At 49.8% G+C, this 24871-nt stretch overlaps 1 protein-coding gene across 1 annotated transcript in view; it reads left to right on the top strand.

The window, feature by feature from the left end:
- Positions 1-19134, top strand: part of Ralbp1 (ralA binding protein 1) — a 37422-nt gene extending 18288 nt beyond the window's left edge. Inside the window, exons 2-10 of the mRNA XM_046421435.2 lie at positions 1631-1921; positions 3963-4421; positions 9254-9603; positions 11380-11541; positions 12418-12549; positions 13947-14048; positions 16221-16342; positions 17031-17154; positions 18706-19134. Of these exons, the coding sequence (XP_046277391.1) occupies positions 1678-1921; positions 3963-4421; positions 9254-9603; positions 11380-11541; positions 12418-12549; positions 13947-14048; positions 16221-16342; positions 17031-17154; positions 18706-18915 (1905 nt within the window). The 5' untranslated portion in view covers positions 1631-1677 and the 3' untranslated portion in view covers positions 18916-19134. The remainder of the gene's footprint in view (positions 1-1630; positions 1922-3962; positions 4422-9253; positions 9604-11379; positions 11542-12417; positions 12550-13946; positions 14049-16220; positions 16343-17030; positions 17155-18705) is intronic.
- The last annotated feature ends 5737 nt before the right edge of the window (positions 19135-24871 follow it).

Below are 24871 nucleotides of genomic sequence, written 5' to 3' on the forward strand. Positions count from 1 at the left end.
AGGTTCCTGCCTGTCGCAGGCCTGATGTGGAGCATGGAGTGACTTAGCCGTGCAGCACAGTTGAGAGCATGGCCGGGTGCAGCAGGGCTGTGTGTCTGACAGGAAGCTGTGCTCTTTCCCACAAGCTGTGTGTGTCAGCCTCCATGGATGCTGGGACTATTTCCTTATCCGTGAGATGTAATCACTTGTCTGATTGAACTGTACCTCCCTCTGAATTCCTGAGTCCTGTGTTTGCCTAAACTTAAGGTACCTTGGATTAGTGGAAAGATAGGGTGCACTTTCAAAAGTGATAACCAGCTGAGTGCATGGTACACGCCTGTAATCCCAGGAGCTCAAGCCTAAGACAGGAGGATCACGAGGTTAAAGCCAACCTCAGTAAAAAGGCGCTAAGCAACTCAGTGAGAACCTATCTGAACATAAAATACAAAAAAATAGGGCTGGGGATGTGGGTCAATGGCCGAGTTCCCCTGAGTTCCATCCCCGGTACCCCCTGCCAAAAAAGTGATAGCCAAAAGACAGGGCCCATCAAGGAGAACACAAGGATTGAGCCAGGCACTGTGGTGCTTGCCCCTGCTCGACTCAGGAGGCTGGTCGCAGCAGGGTTGCAAGTTGGAGACTAGCCTGGGCAACTTAGTGAGACCCTGCCACAAACATTGCCAGTCTAATAATAGAAAAGTAGCTCTCGTTCTTAAAATTATCATTGAAGTTTAACATTGTTTTCATTGTATATTTGTGAACTGTGAATAAGTTTTTGATGAATTGCCTATTCACATTGTCTAGTTCTCTTGGTTTATTTCTATTTTCATTCATTTGTAAGAACTCGTTGCTTTTTAAAGAAATTTCCTATCTCAGTTGACAGACGTTTTTGATATTTGCTTGCCTTTTAACCTTAAGGTCTTTTTGACTACAGGGTCAGATTTACCAGATATTTCACTTACGGCTTATGGAGTTTTAAAACTGCAAAATAACCTCAGCTTAGTATCATAATAATGTCAAAAAGGAGGAAGAACTAATTAATCTAAGTAGCTTTTAAACTTGGCACTTTGACTACTCTGTGTCTAAAGAAGAAAACAAAGCAACCAAATTTTGAACTCTTCTTGTTTGTCCTTTGGTGGTATCTGCTGTAGTGAAACTTGTGTGTGTTTTAGGGTCGATCAGTGAGGGCTCCTTTGCTTAAGTGTAACTGCCGCACAAAATACAACGGCTCTTAGAAACACAGGCTTGTCTAATCGCATGCAGTGGGCAGTCACAGTCAGTGACCTGTGATTGTGTGACTCCTTCAGTCTGTCATTGAAGCATTGTAAATTTTAATGATGTGAGCTGTTCATATGTAGTTACGTAAGTAGTCTAATTTATTATTCAGTGAGGTTTTATGGTGCATAGCAGTCAAAATGAGGCCCTTTACATTAGCTAGTTCTTCCTCAAGGAACTGTGGATTCTGCCTGGAGAACCCCAACTCTGATTTCCAGTTGGTTTACTTTACTGATACTTGAAGGTCCTAGCGTGCTCAGCTGTGAGAAGGGAACTTGAGATAATAAAATGAAGGCGTTTTTAAAGGGGAGTTGTGGGGGAACTGCTTGCACTCCTTGGCTGTTGGATGGTCAGACTGATGCCTCTGTTCTCTGCACAGGTGTGATGGGCAGGTGAGGAGAAGCCACCTCCCTGTCTGGTCTCAGCATGACCGAGTGCTTCCTGCCCCCGACCAGCAGCCCCAGCGAGCACCGCAGGGCCGAGCACGGCAGCGGGCTGACCCGGACGCCCAGCTCCGAGGAGATCAGCCCCACAAAGTTCCCTGGACTGTACCGCACGGGCGAGCCCTCGCCCCCCCATGACGCCCTGCACGAGCCCGCCGATGCGGCGTCGGAGGATGAGAAGGACCATGGCAAGAAGAAAGGAAAGTTCAAGAAGAAGGAGAAGAGGAGTGAGTGCCCTCTGCCCACAGTCAGGCTGGCGTGGCCCACGTTCTTGCTTTTAGGGTCTCGGTTTTCACCTATTGAAGTTGTATTTTGGGGTCTTAATTTGACACACAAATTACCAAATTTCCAAATACGGTAAAAGTTTTCTAGTGGACATCTTTTAAAATATATAAAAAGAGGGCTGGGTTGTGGCTCAGTGGCAGAGCACTTGTCTCACACATGTGAGGCACTGAGTTCAATCCTCAGCACCGCATAAAAATAAATAAACAAAGATATTGTGTCTGTATAACTAAAAAAATATTTTAAAAAAACAGACACTGGAATTTTGGCTGAGAGAGCCTTGCATTCTCAGTAGGTTTTGTGGGCATTTGGGGTACACTTTGGTTGGAACTGAAAAAGGTAGTTACTCCTTGTCATAGGCCAGTGCCACAACCTTCTGAGGCTCCCATTCACTGGGAGGATGCAGCCCTCTTGGGTGTTTTAAAGGCAGGTGAGGTGAGTTGGTTTAAGTTCAGTATTTATTTTGGATCTCATGGTGTTGGTTGCCCTGTGGAGCAGGCCTAGTGCGCGTCTCAGCGCTGCAGACTGAGGAGCAGGTCAGCTCCTAGCCCCAGGGCCTCAAGAGACAACCGGCTGATGTCACACCTGGCTCGGTGGGGGCCTGCCCCCTCTTCGGCTGTCTCTTCCGCCCATTCCTGTTCCTTGCTCCCAGCAGTGACTGTGCACCTCTGTGGCCGGACAGTGTTTCACTGTGTTCACACACTAGGATCGATGTACCCGCTTTGCTGCATTATCATTAGCTACTTTCATTTTTCAACTGTTGTGAGGAGCACTTCCCTGCAGTCCTACCTTTTTTCCCCTTATTATTTATTTATTGATGTTGTAGATGGATGGAATGCCTTTATTTTATTTGTTTATTTGTATGTGGTGCTGAGGATGGAACCCAGTGTTTCATGCATGCTAGGTAAGCACTCTGCCACTGAGCCCCAGCCCCAGCCCCAGCCCCTCAAGCCTGTCTTTTGGTGAGCGGGTTTATGCATTTTTGCTGTGTGTGCCTGGGCATGGAAATGCACACTCTAGGCCTTGAGTCTTGCAGCTCCAGGAGATCCCAAAGAAGAGCTTTCCAGGTGGTCAAACCAGTTCACATTCCTGACAGCAGTGCATGACAATTCTTCTTGCTTTACATCATGGTATTTTGTCCTTAAGATTTTTGCCACCTGGTTAGTTAGTATAGGATTCATGGTATTTTAGTTAGATGGTAGCTTATGAAATACCTTTGATTTTATTATAAAGTAGCTTATAGCTAGCTAAGAAAAGGAATGGGAGAGTTAGAGACATTAAAACAGAAGCCACGGGCTGTGAGGAGGAGGTGTAATGTCACTAAGCCGAGGAGTTTGGGGCTAGCCTGGCAGCAGAGCAGGCCCTGTCTCAAAAACAGTCAAAACACAAAAGCTAATTATGACCTGGTGTTAAGGCCATGGGGCTCTAGGTCAGTGTGAGAGAGCAAAGCTACTCTGCCAGCAAAGGGGTGACACATTGGCCACCATCCAAGAGGGGGAGAACCTCTTGGAGCAGTCCTCCCAAGAGGTGGCTGTGGTCTCTGCCCCAGTCATCAGAAAGAGCCCAGTAGCTGATGACAGGAGAGCCAAGCCTGTCAGGAACCATCAGAGCGGTTTCTGTGGTGCCTTGAGACTGCATTGAAAGCCCAGCTGAGGAGCCTGGGTGGAGGGCAGGGTCACTGGGAGAGAGGACACTCTGCTGCAGGGCCCATTGTGTTTGTCCTCAGTGTGGACCTCCAGCACCCCACTCACACGCCTGCACTGTAGGGCCAAGGCCTGTGCTCTGCCTGTTGCCCTCATGTGGCTGGCAGGGGCACTGCCATTCCTTGCAGCTAGCTGAGCACAAAGCCTGCATTTGCAGGGCTGAGGAGGAAAGCCAGAGAGCTGGCGCCTGGGCACCTCTGCAGCTGTGCTCTTTTCAGAAAGCAGATGGCCACTTTGACACTGAGCACACGCGTAACTCACACTCCCTGCGTTTCTTTGGCAGCTGAAGGCTATGCTGCCTTTCAGGAAGATAGTTCTGGAGATGAAGCTGAAAGCCCTTCCAAAATGAAGAGGTCCAAGGGAATTCATGTTTTCAAGAAGCCCAGCTTTTCTAAAAAGAAGGAGAAGGATTTTAAAATAAAAGAGAAACCCAAAGAAGAAAAGCATAAAGAAGAAAAGCACAAAGAAGAAAAGCATAAGGAGAAGAAGTCAAAGGACTTGACGGCAGCTGACGTTGTCAAACAGTGGAAGGAAAAGAAGAAAAAGAAGAAGCCCATCCAGGAGCCGGAGGTGCCTCAGGTGGATGCACCCAGCCTCAGGCCTGTCTTTGGGATCCCTCTGGCTGCTGCGGTGGAGAGGACCATGATGTGCGACGGCGTCCGCCTGCCGGCCGTGTTCCGCGAGTGTGTGGACCATGTGGAGAAGCACGGCATGAAGTGCGAGGGCATCTACAGAGTGTCAGGTATGGGGCGCGCCTCGCTGCTGGGCTGTGGACCTGAGCTGCTGTCTCCAGCCTGTAGGGAGCGCTGTGGCCTGTGCCGCAGCCCGAGCGTCTCCCTGGCCCTTGCAGTTGCAGCCGCCACCACCTCTTTGTCTGACAGTCTGTTTTTGTAAGCATTTGCACCTGAGTTGTTCGTAGCTTACAGCAGCAGGGACAGGATGGAGGGAAGCATTTGGGGAGCATCGTCCAGCAGGGCTGTGCTCAGAGCCTGCTTGCTCTCCCTTCTGCCCTCTGGGCTGCGTGAAGCTCAGTGGTGGGAGGGCCTGCAGTGAGGGGTGGGCAGTGAAGGAAGCTCCGACAGCCTTGCACTATGGCTTTTGAGTTTGACTGAATGCTTAGGCCCCAGGTACAAATGCTGCCGCTAGCCCCCTGCAGCTAGTACGTGGATCACTGAAGAGGGTTTTCCATTTATCTACATCCAGTGTGTATGAAAACTTGTTTCATAGTTGGCACAAATTTATTTTATATTTGGTGTCTAAAATCAAGCAAATGGTATCTTATTTAAAAGTAAACAGGTTTCTTTCTTCCAAAATAGACACCATGCTGCTCTGGGTGAGGTTCTGAGCTGGAGGCATCTGTGTCCCTCAGCTCCATGACTCACCTCCAGCATCACCCACTTCTGTTCAGAGAGTTATTTTATGAAATCAGTTGTTGGTCACATGTTTTTGTGAGTTAAGTCATGTGCACTGGGGACATCTGCAGAGCTTAAGAAGCTTTCCACTTACTGGGTTCTGACACGTTTGCAGCAGGTAGATTTAATACTTAAGTTTGTTGAGAAGGGGCAGATATTTTTGATACTTAGGAAAATCTTTACACAATCTAATAGATAACTTGTCCTTGAATATTTAACACGGTAAGAGTAGTTGGTCTATGGGGCTGCAGCTGTAGCTCAGTGGTAGGGTACTTGGGGCAGGTTCCATCCTCAGCACCACACAAAAATAAAATAAATAAGGGTATTGTGTTCATCTACAACTAAAAAAAAAAAAAAATTAAAAAGAGTAGTTGAGCTACTATTTTATAGAAAACAAAGTCAATCAAGAAATGAATTTGAATTGATACTTCCTTAATATTATCTAGAATTAACACTTAAACATATTTGCAATTTTGATTTTTTAAAGAATAGTGTATGGGGCTGGGGCTGGGGCTCAGTGGCAGAGTGCTTGCCTTGCATATGTGAGGCACTGGGTTTTGATCCTCAACACCACATAAAAATAAAAAAACAAAATAAAGATCTTGTGTGCATGTATAACTAAAGAAAAAAAATTAAAAACCCCAAGAATAATATATGACAAATTGTGTTTTTAAAGATTTAAGCAGTAATAATACAAGCTGCTTTCCTTATATCACCTTGATAGGCATGAAAAATTTTGGTATTAGGTGAAAGTTTCTCTGAAGAGTTTCTGGGATTTGTTCAAAGGACTCTTTTTTTTCTCTGACCTGTTTTTGATGTTTTTGTTTTGCGTGTTTTCCTGGGGAGTCAGAGTGGCAGGTTCTCTCTCTTCTGAAAGCATTCAAACTGAGCTGTCTCCCTGGTCTCCTCCTGGGCCAAGTGCTCACCTGGACAGTACCGTCAGCACAGCCTGCTGTGGTGTGGTGGGTGCTAGGGACTTTCCTTTTTCAATGCCATTAATATTTTTTGCTGGGGATTATTTGGTCCTCACTCATATATCATTCCCAACTTTAAAACCAATGTGAAAGACAATTGAAGCAATTTTATGTTTTTAATTTACTTATCTACATTTTACTGTATCTGTGTAATCTTTCTCTCCCAGGTACTCTTTATTTGAATGTCCAGTTTTTAAAGGGAAAACATTTTGCCCGTATTTTTATTGGTACATTATGCTCGTACCTGATGGTGGGGTGTGTGGTCGTTTTTCTTTATGTAAATAAAACTCCATTGTGCATATATACCACATTTTCTTTATCCATTCATTCATTGACAGACATATAGACTGGTTCCATAGTTGAGTTGTTTGTGAACTGGGCTGCTGTGAACATGGGTGTGCATGTATCTCTATAGTAAGGTGACTTCAGCCGGGCATGGTGGCACACACCTGTAACCCCAGCAGCTCGGGAGGCTGAGGCAGGAGGATCATGATTTCAGACCAGCCTCAGCAATAGCAAGGTGCTAAGCAACTCAGTGAGACCCTGTCTCTAAATAAAAATACAAACTAGGGCTGGAGATGTGGCTCAGTGAGTGCCCCTGAGTTCAGTCTCTGGTACCAAAAGAAAGGATGATTTTATTTCTTCAGCGTAAATACTAAGGAGTGGCATAGCTAGGTCCTGTGGTGATCCATGCCTGGTCTACTAAGGATTTCCATGGTAGTTGTCCTAGTGTACAGTCCGCCAGCAGTGTGGAGTGTTCCTGTTTTTCCACACCCTCTCCAGCATTTATTATTGTTTGTATTCTTGACAGTTGCCATTCTGACTAGAGTGAGATGAAATATTGGTGTAGTTTTGATTTGAATTTCCCTGATTGCTAATAATGTGGAACATTTTTAAACTCTTTTTGTTGGCCATTTGTATTTCTTCTTCTGAATTGTGTCTGCTTCATTTGCCCATTTATTAATTAAGTTATATTTTTTGAAGTGAAGTTTTTTGGGCTCTGTATATATTCTAGATTTTAATCCTTTGTCAGAAGAGCAGCTAGCAAAGATTTTCTCTCATTCTGTAGGTTCTGTCTTCACATTGCTAATTGTTTTGTTGTTGTTGTTGTGCAGGAGCTTTTTAAGTTGATGGTATCCCATTTATTCGTTCTCAGCATCATTTCCTGAGATTTAGGGTTTCTATCTAGAAAGTCCTTCCTGTGCCTGTGTGCTGGACTGTCTTGGTATTTGACGGGGAGTTGCTTTGAATCTTACAGCACGTTTGGTAGTATGGTCGTTTTAACAGTATGGACTCTGCCTATCCGGAACAGGGAGGTCTTCCTTTCTAAGGGTACCTAGGTGGTTTGCGGGGTCAGTACTGTTGGGGGTTTTATATATACACATACATATCACATAAGAGGAGAGAGGAGGTCTTTGACAGAACTCACAGTTAGTTGCTCATCCTGTTTTACTCATATTGTCATCAAAGTAAGAAAATAGGAATTATTTTCTAACTTTTTGTCTCAAAGATTATGCAAAAATAAGATCCACATTGCTATTTTTATATATGGTGCCGTTTGTGATTCTGGATAAGTTACAGATTTATTTTAATGCCATTAAAAGTTTTTACAAAAGTTAAGAAGTGCCAGAGCACAAATGCAAGCACTGTGTGGGTTATAGATGCTTTCAGATTAGATGGCTCGTTTGAACCATTGGCCTAAAATTTAAGTATTAAAAACAGTACAACATGTATAACTAATTAGAACAGCACAACAAAAAACCAGCACAAACTGGGGCTGGGGTTGTGGCTTAGTGGTAGAGCACTTGCTTAGCATATGTGAGGCACTGGATTCAATTCTCAGCACCATGTAAAAATAAAAAATAAAGGTCCTTCAAAACTAAAAAAACAAAACAAAACAAAACAAAAAGCACAAACCTACTTTGTGCTCTTTGGGATCAGTGTTGTTACTGGATCATGTCACAGTACAGGTGGATTTCATAAAGACTGAAAAGCTGATATAATGTTTGAAAAATATTTAGTTTATGTAGTTTCTTTCTGTTCAATAAGAAAGCAAATGATTTGATTTTAGAAGCCCAAAGTTCATTTTATTTTGAGTTCCAGCTCTGTTTACGTTATATAAACACTTAAAGGACTGGAGATGTAGCTAGTAGAAAAGTGTCTCCAGGTTCACTGGTACTGCAAAAATGTAGGGAGCGGGGATACTTAAGAATTTACACTTTAAGCTGAACGCAGTGGTACACACCTGTAATCCCAGTGGCTTGGGAGGCTGAGGATTGTAAGTTCAAAGCCAGCCTCAGCAAAAAAGCATCTCAGTGAGACCCTGTCTCTAAATAAAATACAAAATAGGGCTGGCGATGTGGCTCAGTGGTCAAGTGCCCCTGAGTTCAATCCTTGGTACACCCGCCCTCCCCCGAAAACAAAAATAAAAAGAATTTATACTTTAAAGTGGAAACTATACAGGAATTAGGGGATTACTTAATAGAGAATAGTTTTCAAAGAGTTTACAGTTAAACTTTTAGTAAAATTTTTACTTTTAAAAGAGTAAGCCTACCTACAACTATTGGACATTTAGGTAAACAAAGTTACATTTTATGTTTCAGTCTTATGACTGAAGAGAAAACATTTGGCTGTGAGGGTAAGACTTACGCTTGGGTTGTAGTTTAATTCTTCTAAAATTTCTTTTTCTTCTTGAATCTGTTGGCATATTTACTTAACATATTTGCAGTTGCTCTGAATGTTAAAATTTTCAGTTATCACTTAGGTTGTGATTAAGTTCACCCTTGAAGGGTAATCTTCTATTTAGTTAGTTTAATGCTAGGAATTGAACCTAGGGCACTCAGCCATTGGACTACAGCTTCAGTGCGTTTTTATTTTTTCAACACAAGGTCTGGCCCAGTTGCTGAGACTGGCCTCAAAGTCATGACCCCCATGCCTCAGCTTCCAGTAACTGGGGTTCCAGGTGTGTCAACACCTGGCTGAAGTGCAGTCTTTCTTACGATTGTGTCTACAGGATAACTGTGTGGCCCTCAGGCAGGTATGTTGTTCATGTCAAGAGTTCTGCTAGTGGCCAGTGGCAGCTCTTGATCTGCCCAGCAAGATGGGGGTGGGGTGTCCTAGAGAAGAAAGCCTTTGTGTTTGATTTTTTTCCCCTCAGTATTCTTTCTTCTGAATTTGAATGGTTTAAGGAATTAAATCAAAGGTGGATGAACTAAAAGCAGCCTACGACCGAGAGGAGTCTCCAAATTTGGAAGAATACGAGCCCAACACTGTCGCCAGCTTGCTGAAGCAGTACCTGCGAGACCTGCCAGAGAATTTGCTTACCAAAGAGCTGATGCCCCGATTCGAAGAGGCCTGCGGGAGGGCCACGGAGAGCGAGAAAGTGCAGGAGTTCCAGCGCTTGCTCCAGGAACTGCCGGAATGTAACTACCTTCTCATTTCCTGGCTCATTGTTCACATGGACCACGTCATTGCCAAGGAACTGGAAACGAAGATGAACATACAGAACATCTCCATCGTGCTCAGCCCCACTGTGCAGGTACCCGTGGCCAGCGGCCCTGGGAGTTGGGGCATGTTTGCTGTTTCAGATGCACGTGAAGCTGGGAGCCTGAGGTGGTGGAGGATGGGTTAGCTTGACTGCGTCTTCTTTCATAATGTGGATGTTTCAACAGGTGAAAGATGATCAATATGTTTGCCCTTTTGCTTGTAGCTGTGAAATTTGAATGTCATACAGTCTTTGTGGAGTTATAAAGCAGTTCTTGGTGACAGTGATCTGTTATTGGAGTAGATAGAGCCCATGTGCCTGCAGTTACAGACTTCATCTATAAACTTGTAAAGGTTTCTGCTGTTTCATCAAATAGCATCATTGCCTAATTATATCACGTACACATCAAACTCAGGCACAGAGGGCCGAACGTTCATTTGATTTAACCAGGGTTTCACTTGTAAAAGTGGGTCCCAGAGAGACCTATCTGTAGGCTTGTAGCATGAGAAGGTACCACAGGGCATCAGGGGTGATGTATCCATTGGTGTCTTTCTGTTCCTGTGATTGGCTTGCCTTTACTGCTGCTCAGGTGAGCCTGCGTCAGGGTATGTTTTCCTCTCAAGTTACTGATATACTTTTTTTAATATCTATTATTTTTTAATACCTTTATTTTATTTATTTATTTTTATGTGGTGCTGAGGATCGAACCCAGCGCCTCACATGTGCGATGCGAGTGCTCTACCACTGAGCCCCAGCCCCAGCCCCAGCCCTGTTACTGATATTTTACTCAGGAAATAGTGGTGAATTTTTATTTTCAGTCCTCTTTTTGGCCAGCATACAGGCCACTGACCATAAATCATTGTCACTGTTATAAGAGTATGTTTTATTTCACTAAAGATTCTTTTACTGCATGTTGATTTTATATATATATATATATATATATATTTTTTTTTTTTTTTTTCCTTTTTTTGGTACCAGAGATTGGACTTGAGCACTTGGCCACTGAACCACATCCCCAGCCCTATTTTGTATTTTATTTACTGACAGGGTCTCACTGAGTTGCTTAGTGCTTAGTTTTGCTGAGGCTGGCTTTGAACTCGTGATCCTCCTGCCTCAGCCTCCTGAGCTGCTGGGATGACAGGCATGTGCCACTATGCCGGGATATTTATTATATTTTGGGAGAAAAATATTTTCAAGTTTCTCAAAATATAATGATCATTTCTACCAGTTGGGAGTTTAGCATTTGGTGAATGTTACATTGTTACTTAATGTTACCCTGCTGTGGACCCTTGTTGCTGCAGATCCCAGTGAGTTGTAGGAGTAAGTGTGGGAAAGAGCTTCTCACAGCAGTTCAGCTGGCCCCGTCCTGTCCTCAGCGCAGAGTGGCCGCCACCTTTGAACGCTGGCCATGCAGGTGTATCTGGAGGCCCTGGCTCTGGAGCCATGCTGGGTCCCGGCCAGCCCTACCCCTGTGGGTGCTCTAGCATTTGCCTGGTCCATGGGAGGAGCTGCTGGTATGGGTGGACGTGGTGTCTCTAAATGTTGGAAATGAAGAGCATCTGTTTTTTAAATCAGCTGATATCATAGTCATCAAAAACGATAACAGAGTCGTCAGCTTTGTGTCCCTTTTCTGGCCTGTTTTTCGCTTCCATCCTCATGGTGTTTGAGCATATGATTTAACTCAGATTTTGTGATTTTCTTCTTAAATTGGCCATTGATGAGCACAGCCTGCCTTGTACTTCTGAGTCTAGGGTTAAAGGTTGCACGGCCTGGAGACGCAAATGAAACAAAATGACAATTTTAACTATCTCCTTGCAATCTCATCCCCAGATCAGCAATCGTGTGCTGTATGTGCTCTTCACACATGTGCAAGAGCTCTTTGGAAACGTGGTACTAAAGCAAGTGACGAGACCTCTGCGGTGGTCGAACATGGCCACCATGCCCACGCTGCCAGAGACCCAGGCGGGTATCAAGGAGGAGATCCGGAGACAGGTGCGTGCCTCACGCTGCACCACGCCTGCCACTCCGTGGCCCAGCATGGTGGAGCCAGGACAGTCTCTGCTTCCTGCACCTGTCCCCCTGTGTAGGAAGCCAGGCCTCTCCAGCTGGCGTTGGGTGCCACATAAGTCAGCATGTCCCGGTGGGAGAGCTTTGGTCTTGAGAACTGGAGACCTGGTGGGAACTCCTGTTCTGCTTCTTGTTAATGTACTGATTTCAGGTAAATCGCCAACCTCCTGAGGCGCTGGTGTCTTATTTTTTAAATAGATACCCATATGGGGCTGATATTGGGAGTTCCCGGTGAGATAATGTGAGAAGTCTCAGCCCAGGACAGTCACTGTCTCTAAGAAACCTCTGTTGTGTGGACAGAGTTGCTGATATTGCCACCTGGAAGTCCTTACCTTACTGATAAGCACCCTGGAATTTAGGGAAGTGAATAATTTATGTCACATGACTGCTAGGCTGTGCAACCAGAGTGAGGCCAAATCCTGGCTTTTCACTGTGCTACCTTGATGCAAGGGCTGCTCTGGGTATATAGATGAGAAAAACATTCAGGACTTTTAAGGAAATTTACATATATTTGACAATTTATGCATTTGCTTATTGTGCATGCACATTATCAAATCCTTGCTTCTCTTCCCTTATCTCTTCAAGTCCCCATTTCTCATCAGTTGATGGTGTGAGGGAAGGGCGCGGGGAGTGAGCGAGCTGCATCAGTGAGGGGGAACCCCACTCAGGCGGGCCTCACAGGCCCCCTGGAAGGCAGCACTACTGTTCATGCCACCGCTGGACGGAGAAGGAGCTAATCTGCACATGATTTTTATGTCGTGAGACATGGAGTACTATTTGGTATGTGCTGTTGTTTTCTAGGAGTTTCTTTTGAATTGTTTACATCGAGATCTGCAGGGTGGGATAAAGGATTTATTTAAAGAAGAAAGATTATGGGAAGTACAAAGAATTTTGACAGCCCTCAAAAGAAAACTGAGAGAAGCTAAAAGACAGGTGAGTGGATTTATTATTTTGGCATTTCATGTTTATATAAAATAATAAAACTGTGGATAGAGCCTTCTGCAGATAGCAGGCAGGCGGGTGACTTGTCTTCAGGCCCTGCTGGGGTAGCGGAAACCCAGGGGAAGAGTCGGCTCTTTGGAAAGTGCTATGATGAGGGCGGCCTAGAAGGTCTTGGAGATGGGGGACACTGTCACCTAATTCTCGGAAGAGTCCACAGCTGGACTCTGATTTTCTGGCCTCACCTGTAATGTTCAGCTGGGACTGGAGCTTCCCAGCGGCACCAGAGCAAGACGCCCCCCACTTCTGTACCATCTTAGGCCCATCCCGAGACCCAGCGGCGGGTCCTGAGAACACTAGCTGGTGCTCGCCAGGCTGAGAGAGCAGAAGGGGCACTGTGGGGTTGTGTGGGAAGACCGGGTGCTGCCCTGAGGGCGTCTCGACTGCTGTGCTTCACAGTAGCCCAGAGGACAGGCCCACAAAAGCTGCCACAGATGGGCTCCCTCCTCCTCTCCAGCCCCCAGCTTTTCTCCCATTCCCGTGCCTGGTTTTCATAGTCAAACTCTTCCCTTGGTGTATCAGCCTGGAATTGGAGCTAGTGACCTCTGCCCAGGCCTCACGAGGAGGCTGAAGCTCATCTCATCTGCTGTGATGCGAGCCTAATAGGAGTCTTAAAGCAGTGTGTGGTAAAGCAGCTAGAGGAAGCTGGGCGTGGTGCCCACACTGAGATCCAGTGATGCTGGAGGCTGAGACGTGAGGATCACAAGTTCAAGGCCAGCCTCAGCACCTTAGTGAGACTTGTCAGAAAAATTACAGAGGGCTGGGGGTATAGCTCAGATCCCTCTGGGTTCTATCCCTAGTACCAAAAAAAAAAAAAAAAAAAAAACGAGAGAAAGATGAGTGATAGGTTTAGTTTATAGGAGACTTGAGAAGCAAGAACCATACATAGTAGTGGGAGGAGGTGGGTGGCTGCTGGGAGCCATCAGGTGGTGGCGCAACCACGGGGCTCTCTGATGGTGGACTGTTCCATAGCATGATGATGGTCATTGTGGATGGTGGTCATTTGACTTTGTAGTTGTCGCAACTAGTTAAATCATACACTAAAAATGGACATGCTAGCAGCCCTTCAGAGCCCCACAGAGGGTCATTTATACAGAAGGGTTCCAGAGCTGGCAGGCACACCCACATCTGCATGGTGCAGGCCGATTGGGCCCTATATCCTGTTCCAGGCCAGTTAGCAGCTGCCCGCCCTTGTATGTGGTTCACCTGTTCCTGTGACTCCTTCCAGTCATATGAAGTGAGAGGGAGGCTCCTGGATTGTGGTGGTGTGGATTCGCTAAGGATGTGTTCCCTATAGACTAACGGGTTCTCTTACTTGTCTTGTTCCACAGGAGTGTGAAACCAAGATTGCACAAGAGATAGCCTCAAAGGAGGACATTTCCAAAGAAGAAATGAATGAAAATGAAGAAGTCATAAACATTCTCCTTGCCCAGGTAAGCTAACTCTTTGTCTCCATTTTGTAAGTCTCTGAACTGTCAGTTTTAACTTACAGTATAAGAAACTCAACTCTAGGCTCTTTTCACCAAAATCACAGAAGGGGTCCAAGGGCTGAGCCTGTGGCTTTGGCACTGCCTCGTGTGTGCTGCAGGTTCAGCTGCAGGAGGGGTGGCCTTGTGCTGATTCTCCTTACAGGGTGCTACCTAAAGGTCCTGCTTAATCCCCTGAGTCCACCCCAAGTCTGAGGTGTTGTATCTACATGTTAGTGGCATTTGTTCCACATTAATGAGACCAGACTTGAGTATCTTAGAATATGTTCCTACTGTCTAAAAATGTGGGATCCGTGAAGTGTAAGGTTAGGTTTTAAATGATTGCTGTTGCTGACAACATGTGGATGGTCCCATGTCTGCTGTGCAGGTGAAATCAGTTGTCAGAGGCAGGTTTTTATCTTTCATTGGTTCAGGTACAGAGCAGGCCTGAGCTCATGTCTTTCTGAATTCTCAGATCAGGTACACTGTTCTGGAAGTTTCCAGAATCCAACCAGAAAGGAATGGCATCGAGGCTCTGCCTGCCTGGTCTGTGTGGCCTTTGAGAAGCTCAGTGTGGCTCCCGGTCCTGCAGATTTGGGTGTTTCTGGCCCTTGCCTGGTCCAGTGGGGGCACATAACTGCCCAGGAGTAGAGTCCTGGACCAGGCCTTCACCCCAGGGTTTTCAGCCTCTTTTTTTTTTTTTCCCCACCAATATGGTTTTATTTTTGTTATTGTAACATGTACAGCATTGGAATTGTATCATTTTATTTCTTTACTGGAGTATGCATTAAAAAAATACTAATACATTTGAAGCCAGCAGCAGTGACACACACCTAATCCCAGCTATCTGGGAGGCTGAAGCAAGAAGATCACAAGTTCAAGGCCAGCCTGAACAATATCACCAGACCCAGTCTCAAATAAACATATATATTTTTTATTTATATAATAAATAAATTATATTATAATTTATATAATAAATTAGGTTGGGGATGTGATTTAGTGGAATGCACCAGGGTTCAATCCCCAGTATCACCAAAAAACATTTAAGAAATATGACACATTAAGAAGGCCTCTGTAAACGTAATCCTTTCTCAGTATAGTTTCCTATTTTGCTTCATATGTAAATAACTTAACCTATAAAATCATACATAAAACTATCAACTCTTACAGCCTAGAACTTCATACACATTTGAGAGTTTGAGAGTAAATATTCTCTTTGATTTATAAATAACATGCAGTATTTACAGTGTTTAGTTTCATTCAAATGCTTATCACAAATTCTTATTATCTCCCAACTTGTTCTGCTAATAGACCTTTTCAGTTTACTGATAAAGATGCCATGAATTAAAAGTCATAATGGTCAAGTAAATATTAAAAAAAAAAAAAAAGGAGAATGTGGCTACGTAAATATCACTAAATCTTATTAAAACCACTTCAGCTTATATGCGTCAGCCTCGCTGGGTTGGCCAAAGCAGGAGCACCCGGGCGTCCTCCCGTTCACTCCTCCCCGCTCACTCCTCCGGTTCCTGTTTGGTGGGAAGGAAAGAGCTGGCTGTGAAGGCCCACAGCCGGCTGCTCCTCCCACAGGCAGGGTCTGTGCATCCTGGGTTTCACCAGCACTGCTGCTTTCCTCTAGGTTGGACTCTCTGGGTCATGGGCAGAGAGTGATTTTTCCATTCTCTTTTCCCGAAGCTGTGACTCGAGTTTTATAACTGGAAATTCTGCCAAAGCAGACAGTTCACCGTCTCCTCACAGGGTGGGATCTCCTCACAGCATGGCCTGCTAGGGTGCCTTCCGTGCCCTCCTCTCCTCCTCTGAGCTGCCCGCTCTTGGCTCCCTCCCTGCGGTGGTAGAAGGCCTGCGGGGACTCTGCCTCCTGGGAAGCCACTGTGGGCCAACCGCACCTGGCCTTGCAGGGTCCGGCTTTACAGCCTTGGCTGCAGGGGAGCAGGGAGAGAAGAGTCCTTCCTTCCAGAGGCTCTGTGTGCTGTATCAAGGCTTCTTCTCGGCCCAGGAAATCCTTCTTCTGGTTACACATTTTGTGCCTTGGGCTCAACACAGAACGGGGCTGAAGAGACCTCAGAGCAGTGACGTCCCCTAGGCTGGGAGCTGCGAGGGCTCACAGTGCTCTTCCTTTAGGAAAACGAGATCCTGACGGAGCAGGAAGAGCTCCTGGCCATGGAGCAGTTCCTGCGCCGGCAGATCGCCGCCGAGAAGGAGGAGATCGAGCGCCTCAGAGCCGAGATTGCCGAGATCCAGAGGTAGGGCAGGGGTGCCCAGGGCTCGGTGCTGCCCGGCGTCTCCTGCCCCCAGGCCCCCCTGAGCAGCAGCCTCTGGCTCCTGCAGATTCAGGAGCGGGGCTGGGTCTGAGGAAGGGGGGGACAGGCGCGCCCCGTAAGGTGCCCCTGGGTCTGAGAAGGGGGGGACAGGCCCACCCCGTAAAGTGCCTCCGGGTCTGAGGGGGGACAGGTGCATCCTGTAAAGTGCCCCTGGGTCTGGGGGGGCGGCAGGCACACCCTGTAAAGTGCCCCCAGGTCTGAGGAGGGGGGGACAAGCGCACCCTATAAAGTGCCCCTGGATCTGAGGACGGGGTGCCAGGCACACCCTGTAAAGTGCCTCTGGGTCTGATGGGGGGGTGACAGGCGCACCCCATAAAGTGCCCCTGGGTCTGAGGAAGGGGGGACAGGTGCACTCCGTAAAGTGCCCCTGAGTCTGACGGGGGGGTGGGACAGGCACACCCCGTAAAGTGCCCCTGAGTCTGACGGGGGTGGGACAGGCACACCCCATAAAGTGCCCCTGGGTCTGAGGAGGTGGGGGACAGGCACACCCTGTAAGGTGCCCCTGGGTCTGAGGGGGGGGATAGACGCACCCCGTCAAGTGCCCGTAAAGTGCTCCTGGGTCTGGGGCGGGGCAGTGTACCTCACAAAGCGCCCTGGCCTCTCCCCACAGTCGCCAGCAGCATGGCCGGAGCGAGACAGAGGAGTACTCCTCGGAGAGTGAGAGCGAGAGCGAGGACGAGGAGGAGCTGCAGCTCATCCTGGAGGACTTGCAGAGGCAGAACGAGGAGCTGGAGGTGCATGCGGGTGGCTGGGCGGGGGTTTCCGGAAGGCTGTGGGTGCACTCTGCCTCTGGGCTTTCCTGGGCCATGGCTCAGAGGATCTTAGGGGGATCACACCCAGAGTTGGTGGCCTGGGCTGCTGGCAGGGTGTCCTCAGGCGGGTGTGATGTGTGGTGACCCCAGTGATGGAGCGCCTCCTGGACCCACCCGCAGAGGCCAGTGCACCTGGCCGCCTTCCCATGGGGCCCCCATCCCCACTCTGGGCCCAGGGGAGAGGCCACTTGCCTGGCAGGGAGACGGTCTCTGTTCCCAGACAGGAGCAGCACAGTCAGGCTAGTGGAGGGAGCAGGCCCGGGTCTCCCTGAGGGCCGAGTGGTGACTGCTTCCCTGGCCTTCAGCCCACAAAGCAGTGGTGAGCCGTGGCTCTCGGGAACTGGGGCCAGGGCACAGTTAGCGGGCGGCAGGCCGGGTGCTCAGGCCCTCCCTCCTCCCTGAGTGAAGCAGCTCCACTCCCCTCGGTGGCTCGCTCGGTGGCTGGAGCCAAGCGTGCCACGCCTGCCCGAGGACAGAAGAAGGCCGGGCAGGAGCGTGGCAGGTTCCGGGCTGCTCGGCCACGGGGCAGGCCCCTATCTCGGCACATGTTAAAGTGAAACAGACCGGGGGCAGCTGGGGGTGATGGGCCTGGGGTTCCGTCCCCAATACAGATAGGTGGTGGCCTGCGATGATGAGTGAGCCGAGACAGGACCGCGGAGTCCTCCAGAAGCATGGGGCAGAGTGCCGAGCGGCTGCCCTGGAGGCCCAAAGTTGGGGCAGTCACCACTGCAGGGGGAGGCCTTGGGAAGGCCTCGAGGGGGCCCTTAGTCTGCTTCCCTTCCGTGTTACGGGGCATGTCGCAGTCCTGAAGCACAGAAGCAAAATCCCAAGCAAGTCCTTAGGGTGGGGGCAGGGGTGAGCTGCCGCAGCAGACAGTGGCAGGTGGGACCCAAGTGCCATCTCCCTTCCAGGCAGGTGGCCTCTCCACTGGGCCGAGTGGCGCTGCCTTCCCTTTCAGGTGGGAGGGAGGATTCGGCCAGATGCCGCGGGAGCCCGCTGTGCCCACCCTCACGAGGCCGACACCCTCAGCCCCACTGCCCGGAGCTGGGCACACCCGGGAGGAAGGGGGTGGGCAGTGTGGGTCTGCTGCCGCTCAGCACCCCCGACTCTGCGGAGTGGGTGCTGCTATCCAGGGTGGACGGTGGCTTTCTGTAGGCTGAGTGGCCCCGTTCACAGGAGGGACAGCCCTGTCATAGAGGGATCCGCTCCCACCCTGCCTGACTCCTCCCTCTCTATTGCTAATGTCCCTTCTCTTTTGTCCTTAAAGCTTTGGGAAGCTAGGCTGTCCCTCTGTTCCCAGCACTAGGGTGCTCATTCAGGCCACCATGTCCTTTCTGCATGGTGACGCTTTGCAGCCGGGGTGACGCTTTGAAGATGGGGTCATGCTCTGGAGTCAGGTCCTGGGCTGGCGTGGGGCGGAGTCCTGCTGCCCTGCTGGCCGCCCTCTGACCGCCTCTCTCTGACACTCTCAAGATAAAGAACAACCACTTGAACCAGGCCGTCCATGAGGAGCGCGAGGCCATCATTGAGCTGCGGGTGCAGCTGCGCCTGCTCCAGACACAGCGTGCCAGGGCCGAGCAGCCCGAGGACGAGGAGCCCCGCGATGGTGCGCCCGAGGCGAAGGCTGGCAAGGAGCCCGCGAAGCCGTCGCCCAGCAGAGACCGCCGGGAGACGCCCCTCTGAGCGCCCGGGCAGTGGCGCTGGAAGGTGCCTGTGGCCCAGAGTGCCCAGCGCGGCCGGCGCTGTCCCTTCTGTAAAGACGCCTTCTCTCCTCAGACTCCTCGTCACGTCGGCTCGTCAGGCTCAGGGTCCCAGGGACGGAGCAGCGGACGTTTTCCAGATAGTGTCAGCTTATGGGGAATTAATTTTCTTTGTTAACTTAAAATAACTATTTTAACCCTTGAGTGGCTTCTTTTTAAACCAAAAAATCGTGTTTCTTTGCTTTTCTATCACAGCAGAATCAGGATCTCATTAAGGTGGGGACACCAAGCCAGGTCTCTGCGCCGCCTGTGGCTGCGGCCCGGGCTCCTGCTTGTGCCTTTCACACCTCCTCGGTGCAGACCATTCGGGGAGCTGCCTCCCTTGTGCCGGCCGGCCGGTGGCTCTCGGGTCCCTTTGCCCACTGTAGCCCTCCCACAGTTCTGAACCACAGTCCGCAGCCCGACACCAGGTGGCCTCGGTGGCAGGCGGAGGCTGCGTGGAGCCTGCCCGCCCTGCCCGCAGGCTCCGGCTACTCACTGCCAGTGATCAGCAGAGGCCTTTGCACTGGGGCGGCCGGAGGCGGCCCCCTCGCCCCGAGGCATCCACCCACCAATGTTTCTCAAACCCGAAACCTTCCGCGTGACAGACCCTCCCGTCAGCAGTGACCTGGATTACTTGCTTGGGCTAGAATGTACCCGTCTCTGCCTGAATAAGCCATATGTATGCTCCTACACCAAGGTAGGTCGTCCCTGCCCTTAGTGAGCCCGCTGAGGGACCCCGACGACAGGATCGAGCAATAGGAAGAGACGCCTCCTGGGGGTAACTGGGACGCCCCTTTTGCTTCTGGCCCGTCAGATCAGATGGCTGCTGGGAGGCTCCTGGGAGGCCAGGCTCCTGAGGCAGCTGCTCGCTGGCTGACCCCGAGAGGCCGCCTGCAGCTCTGCAGACAGACCCCATGCACCCCGAGGCCCTGTCCTCCTCCTGGTTAGTATTTATTTCCAGCACCTGTCTGATGCGGTTTTTTATCCTCTACCTATTGCACTGTTGTGACTTGTCGGCCATTATTTGATTTTTGTACGAAAAAAAGCTTTGTTATAGAAATCAGCATACTATTTTTTTAAATCTGGAGAGAAGATATTATGGTGACTGAAATATGGTCAGGTGTCAAATATAAATGTATAAACGCCTTCTTGCTGTTCTGTCCAACATCTTACGTTCATTTTGTATTTGCTGGCAATACTGAAGGTTTCTTCTGTTGGTGTGAACTCTGATTTCTACAATGGTATCATGGGTTTTTAAAATCAGTGTCTCGTTACAACTGTCTCAGTGTTGGTGAACTAATTTTTGCCAGGACCATTATTGATTGAGCAAATAAATTCAACAGCCATTGGGGAAACGCCGCCTGCTGTGACCTCGTGCACCTTCTTTCTCTGGAACAGCCGAGCAGGCTACGGCTGAGGGGTGGGTCTGGGCACTTCCTCACGGGCAGGAATGCCTTGCCTGGCGTGTCCCCCTTGTGTGCCTCTGATGGCCACCTCAGTCCTGCACCCCTCTTCCCAAGAGGAACCTAGGAAGCGGCACAGGGAGCCTGAGGCGGGTGTCCTCCCCAGCAAGGAGGGCTCCCCACCAGCACTGTGGTGGGGGTCCCAGCTGGCGTCTGTTCATATCTGTTGCCCTCACTTCCGGTGGAGATGTACAGAGTGGCCCGTCCCAGTGACTAACCCAACCTGGGTTTGCAAACCCCGCTGTGGGCTGCCAGTGGTCTGCAGGGGAGGCTAGGGCTCCTCTCACCTGCCGCCGGCCCAGCAAGGCCCAGGTGACGCGTTCACAGAAGTGGGCGTTTCAGATGAGAGGTCGATGTGTGTGTGTGTGGTCAGTTTTTCCACTGCTGTGGCCAGACTAGCTGGCAGAATAACCTAGAGGAGGAAACGTGTTTCGGAGGTCACTCCATGGTCAGCTGACACCGTATGCCTGGACTCAGGGTGGTGCAGAGCGTCGTGGCACAGGAAGCAGACAGTGCCCTGCTCACGCAAAAGACCTGCCACGGCAGGACCTGCTCTGGCCAGCACACCTTACCTAAGCGAAGTGGCCACCTGGTTAATCCATGTCAGTGAATTAATCCACTTGTTAGGTCACATCCCTCGTTATCTAATTTCACCTCTGAAACCTCTCGAGTTGCCACACACATGAACTTTTGGGGGACATCTCATGTCTAAGCCATAACCTTTCAACCCTAGCCCTCCAAAGCTCTTGCCCATCTCACAGTGCAGAACCCATGCAGTGCGTTTCCAAGAGGTTCCCCATATGCTGTTTTTTTTTTTTTTTTTTTTTTTTAGTTGTGGTGGACACAATACCTTTATTTATTTACCTATATGTGGTGCTGAGGAGCGAATCCAGGGCCACATGTGCTAGGCAAGGGCTCTGCCGCTGAGCCCAGCCCAGCCCAGCCCAAGATTCCCCTTACTCTTAACAGTCTCAGCGTTACCCCAATGTCAAATCCCAAACCTCCTCAGACTCAAACTCTCAGCACGAGCCTCTTTAAAAGTTGAAGGACAAGTCACATGTGCCTAATATACAATGGCACAGAGTAAACCTCCATCCCGAAGGGGAGAAGCCAGGCATGGGGGCTGGGATGGGACGAGGAAGACTGAAACCAGCTGGCAAGCAAGTGTAGGGACAGCTGCACACCAGCCGGCTTCGCACCTGTGGCCTGCTCCACTTCTCTCCAAGGTCGTGGGGTTCGTCCCTGTGGCCTTGGTGGTGGCCCATGTGACCTGTTTCCAGGTGGTTCCACAGCTTTGGTTTCCCTCCCATGTGTCCATGCATCGCCCTGTCAGCAGCAGCCACAGGACTCCGGCCCTCTGCGCTCTGCCTGGCCCCAGGCCTTCCTCTGAAGCTTGGTGAGAGCCTCCAGGACCCCTGCATCCAGCACCCTGTTTTCTTGCAGAACCAGCCACATGGTTTGTCTGGAGCAGTAGCCAGGACCCAGCTGCAGTGCCTGAGCACCTGGTGGCTGAGCATTGTGAGACACTTTCCTAGCTGCTCTACAAGCAAGGCACCCCGCTGGTCTTTTCTCAAAGGAACTTTTACTTTCACATCTTTGAGCCTGAGGTGGATGTGGTCTTGCCACTTTCTGCCTGATGTTTCTGGGTGAAGTGCTCAGCTTCTCTGTAACCCCTCTAACGACCATAACAACTACACCTTCCTCAGCCCAGTTTTACTTGCACTTTTCTGGCCAAACTGCAAGTTTCTAAAACCCTTCTGCTCCTGATGACTGCAGTAAACATGGTTAAAAGTCACCAGCAATATCCAAGCCACCCCCTGAATGCTGGGCTACCTTGAAATTTCCTCTGTTAGTTCATCACTTTCTTTTTTTTTAATACCAAGGATTGAACCCAGGGGCATCCAACCACCTAACCACATCTCCAACCTTTTTTTTTTTTTTTCCCCATTTAGAGAGAGGGTCTTGCTAACTTGCTTAGGGCCCTGCTAAGTTTCTGGGGCTGGCTTTGAATTTGTGATCTTCCTGCCTCAGCCTCCTGAGCCACTGGGATGACAGGTATGTGCCACCACGTGTCAGTCCATCACTTTTAAATTCAGTCTCACAGAAAGTTGGACACAAAATATAGACAACTTCTTTGCCAGAACATAATAGAGCTATCCTCCTCTGAAACCTCATGAGCCCAGTCTTTACTGTCCACAGTCCTGTTGGCATTCTATCTTCTGAGCTTCCACCAGAATCACCCTTTAAGCTCTGCGTATAGCATTCCAAGATGGGACCTAGTGCCTGTGTGACATTATTTTCATTGCAACTTCTTCTCTGCTGTAGAATACATTTCTTTTTATTTGACAGTCTTTATTGAATCAGCACCAGGTACAATGAATACTAGAATACCTTAAAAGCAAACCCACCTTTGGAGCCTAGCCAACTGACCAGGCAGCAGACTGGGCTTTCTGGAATGTTCCGTTATGTGTTTCTGGTTGTGATGCAGGAACTTCGTGCTCCTTGCTGTCATTCAAGGTCCAGGGGGAAGGTCTTGAGTCATGGAGAAAGCAAAGACTTCAAAACAAGGTAGATGGACATTGTCCCAGCACGTATGATGAGAAACTTCTGTGCTAGGACTGAGGAGACCCGTGAAGTGCCAGGAAGGGACCTGAAGGAGTCCTTAAGTCTCGCCCACGGGCTCCTTTGGTGGAGCATAAAGACAGGGCTGCTGCTGTGTTCCTCCCTCCCCCTCACACCTGCAACTTGATGGCTTCTCCCTCTTTAGTTTGGGGACTTTGCTGTTACATTAGAATGACACAAAAGAAGGTTTTCTAGTACAGCAGAGGCGGGAGGAGCATCAGGTGTATCCACAGTATCAAAGTCACATCTGCTGTCTGTCTCATCCTCTGGTGCCCCTGAATTTGCTGCGCCCACAGGCCCTAGGCACCCGTCCCATCCCTCTTGGCTCCCACAGTGCTTGACTTGGGTGGCTGAGCCGACACTTGGCAGTGCTGCTAAGTGGCACTGAGCTGTGGGCAGGTCTCCTGCCAGCAAATGGCTTCCAGAGAAGGGCCGCGTGTACGGCAGAGCCTGGGCCTTACGGGAACCACATGCCCACCCTTCGCAACCTCCCCAGCTGTTTAACAGGGCAGAAGTGTACACGTGTGTCCCCAGTGCTGGTCGTCAGCATTATCCTCAAGTCGTCCCCTGCAAGACGAGATGTCTGACTTATCACTGTATCACAACGTCCCAGAGCCAGTCAGAACAAGATGATGGTTCATTTGTCAGCTGCACCTAGGACAGCATGGCAGGGACGCTCCTGCCATGGGCCATGGCCATCTCTGCAGTCACCACTAGCCATGGGGTCAGAGCAGGGGAGATGGACAGGGATGGCTGAGCGCCAGCTATAAGCAGAGAGGGCCAGGGCCTCCTCTTTGAAAGGCTACCTTTCTGGAAAAGCCCAGCCAACTCTGCTTCCCTCGTAGGGACTTTTAAAAACCTTGCCCCACATGACCGCCTGTGAAGAGAGGTCTGCACAGCAGGTGCCATCTGCTCTGGAGAGGAGGCTGGGAGGCGAGGCTGGTGGCCCTGCAGGCTAAGCCAGGCCGTCCTGGGTCCTGGGTGTCTGCCCCCCGGAGGGCCCCCGGGGAGGGCGTGGGGCGGGTTCTGGGCCTGAGCCTGCTCATGTTGCCCTTCCTAGGGGTGACCTGTCATGTGTGGACGCCCCTCGCCTGCGCTTCAGCCAGAAGGGATGATCTCTCATACTCCTGGGTCTTGGGCGACTGGAACCGGGCCTTGTGTTCTGATTTGCCAGGTCTGACCATCTTGCTGTCTCCACTGGCAGATGGTCCAGAGGTCAGGATGACCAGGATGACCGGAGAGGCTGGTTGAGAAGAGAAACCAGAACCACCAAGTGTGGGACCAAGCACAGGGCACCCCAGGACCTGGTTGGAGGCGAGGTCAGAGGGGAGGTCGGAGGGAAGGTCGGAGGGAGGTCAGAGGGGAGTGGGAAACAGAACCCTCAGTTCTCTGCCCCCAACTTAAAATGCCAGTGTGAACAGCCTGATTCGGAGCCAGGGGCTGCCATGATGTGGGTAGGCAGAGTGGGCCTCCCCAGGGGTCGTGAGCCTCGACACAGGGCCAGTGCAAGTGGTCAGACGTCTTCGTGCTTTGAGAAGCGAGTGCCACAGCAGCACATTCCTCCTGGGCTTGGCTACCAGAGTCTCCCTGGGAACCAGGTCTCAGCCCACCCAGACCTACAGATGGGGTCTGCATCTGAGGGGGTCCCCAGCCACTGACACACGGGAACATGGCCGGACGCTCGCCGGACGCTCTCCTCAATCACCAATGTCGCCAGCTTTCAGAACCAGCTAACCTGGGGTGGGGCTGGCTCAGCGGCAGAGCGCTCGCCTGGCACGTGTGAGGCCCTGGGTTCGAGCCCCAGCACCACAT

This window comes from Marmota monax, unplaced genomic scaffold, assembly GCF_021218885.2.
Source record: "Marmota monax isolate L192 unplaced genomic scaffold, Marmota_monax_Labrador192_F-V1.1 WCK01_AAM20220418_F8-fsc00254, whole genome shotgun sequence".
NCBI lineage: Eukaryota > Metazoa > Chordata > Mammalia > Rodentia > Sciuridae > Marmota > Marmota monax.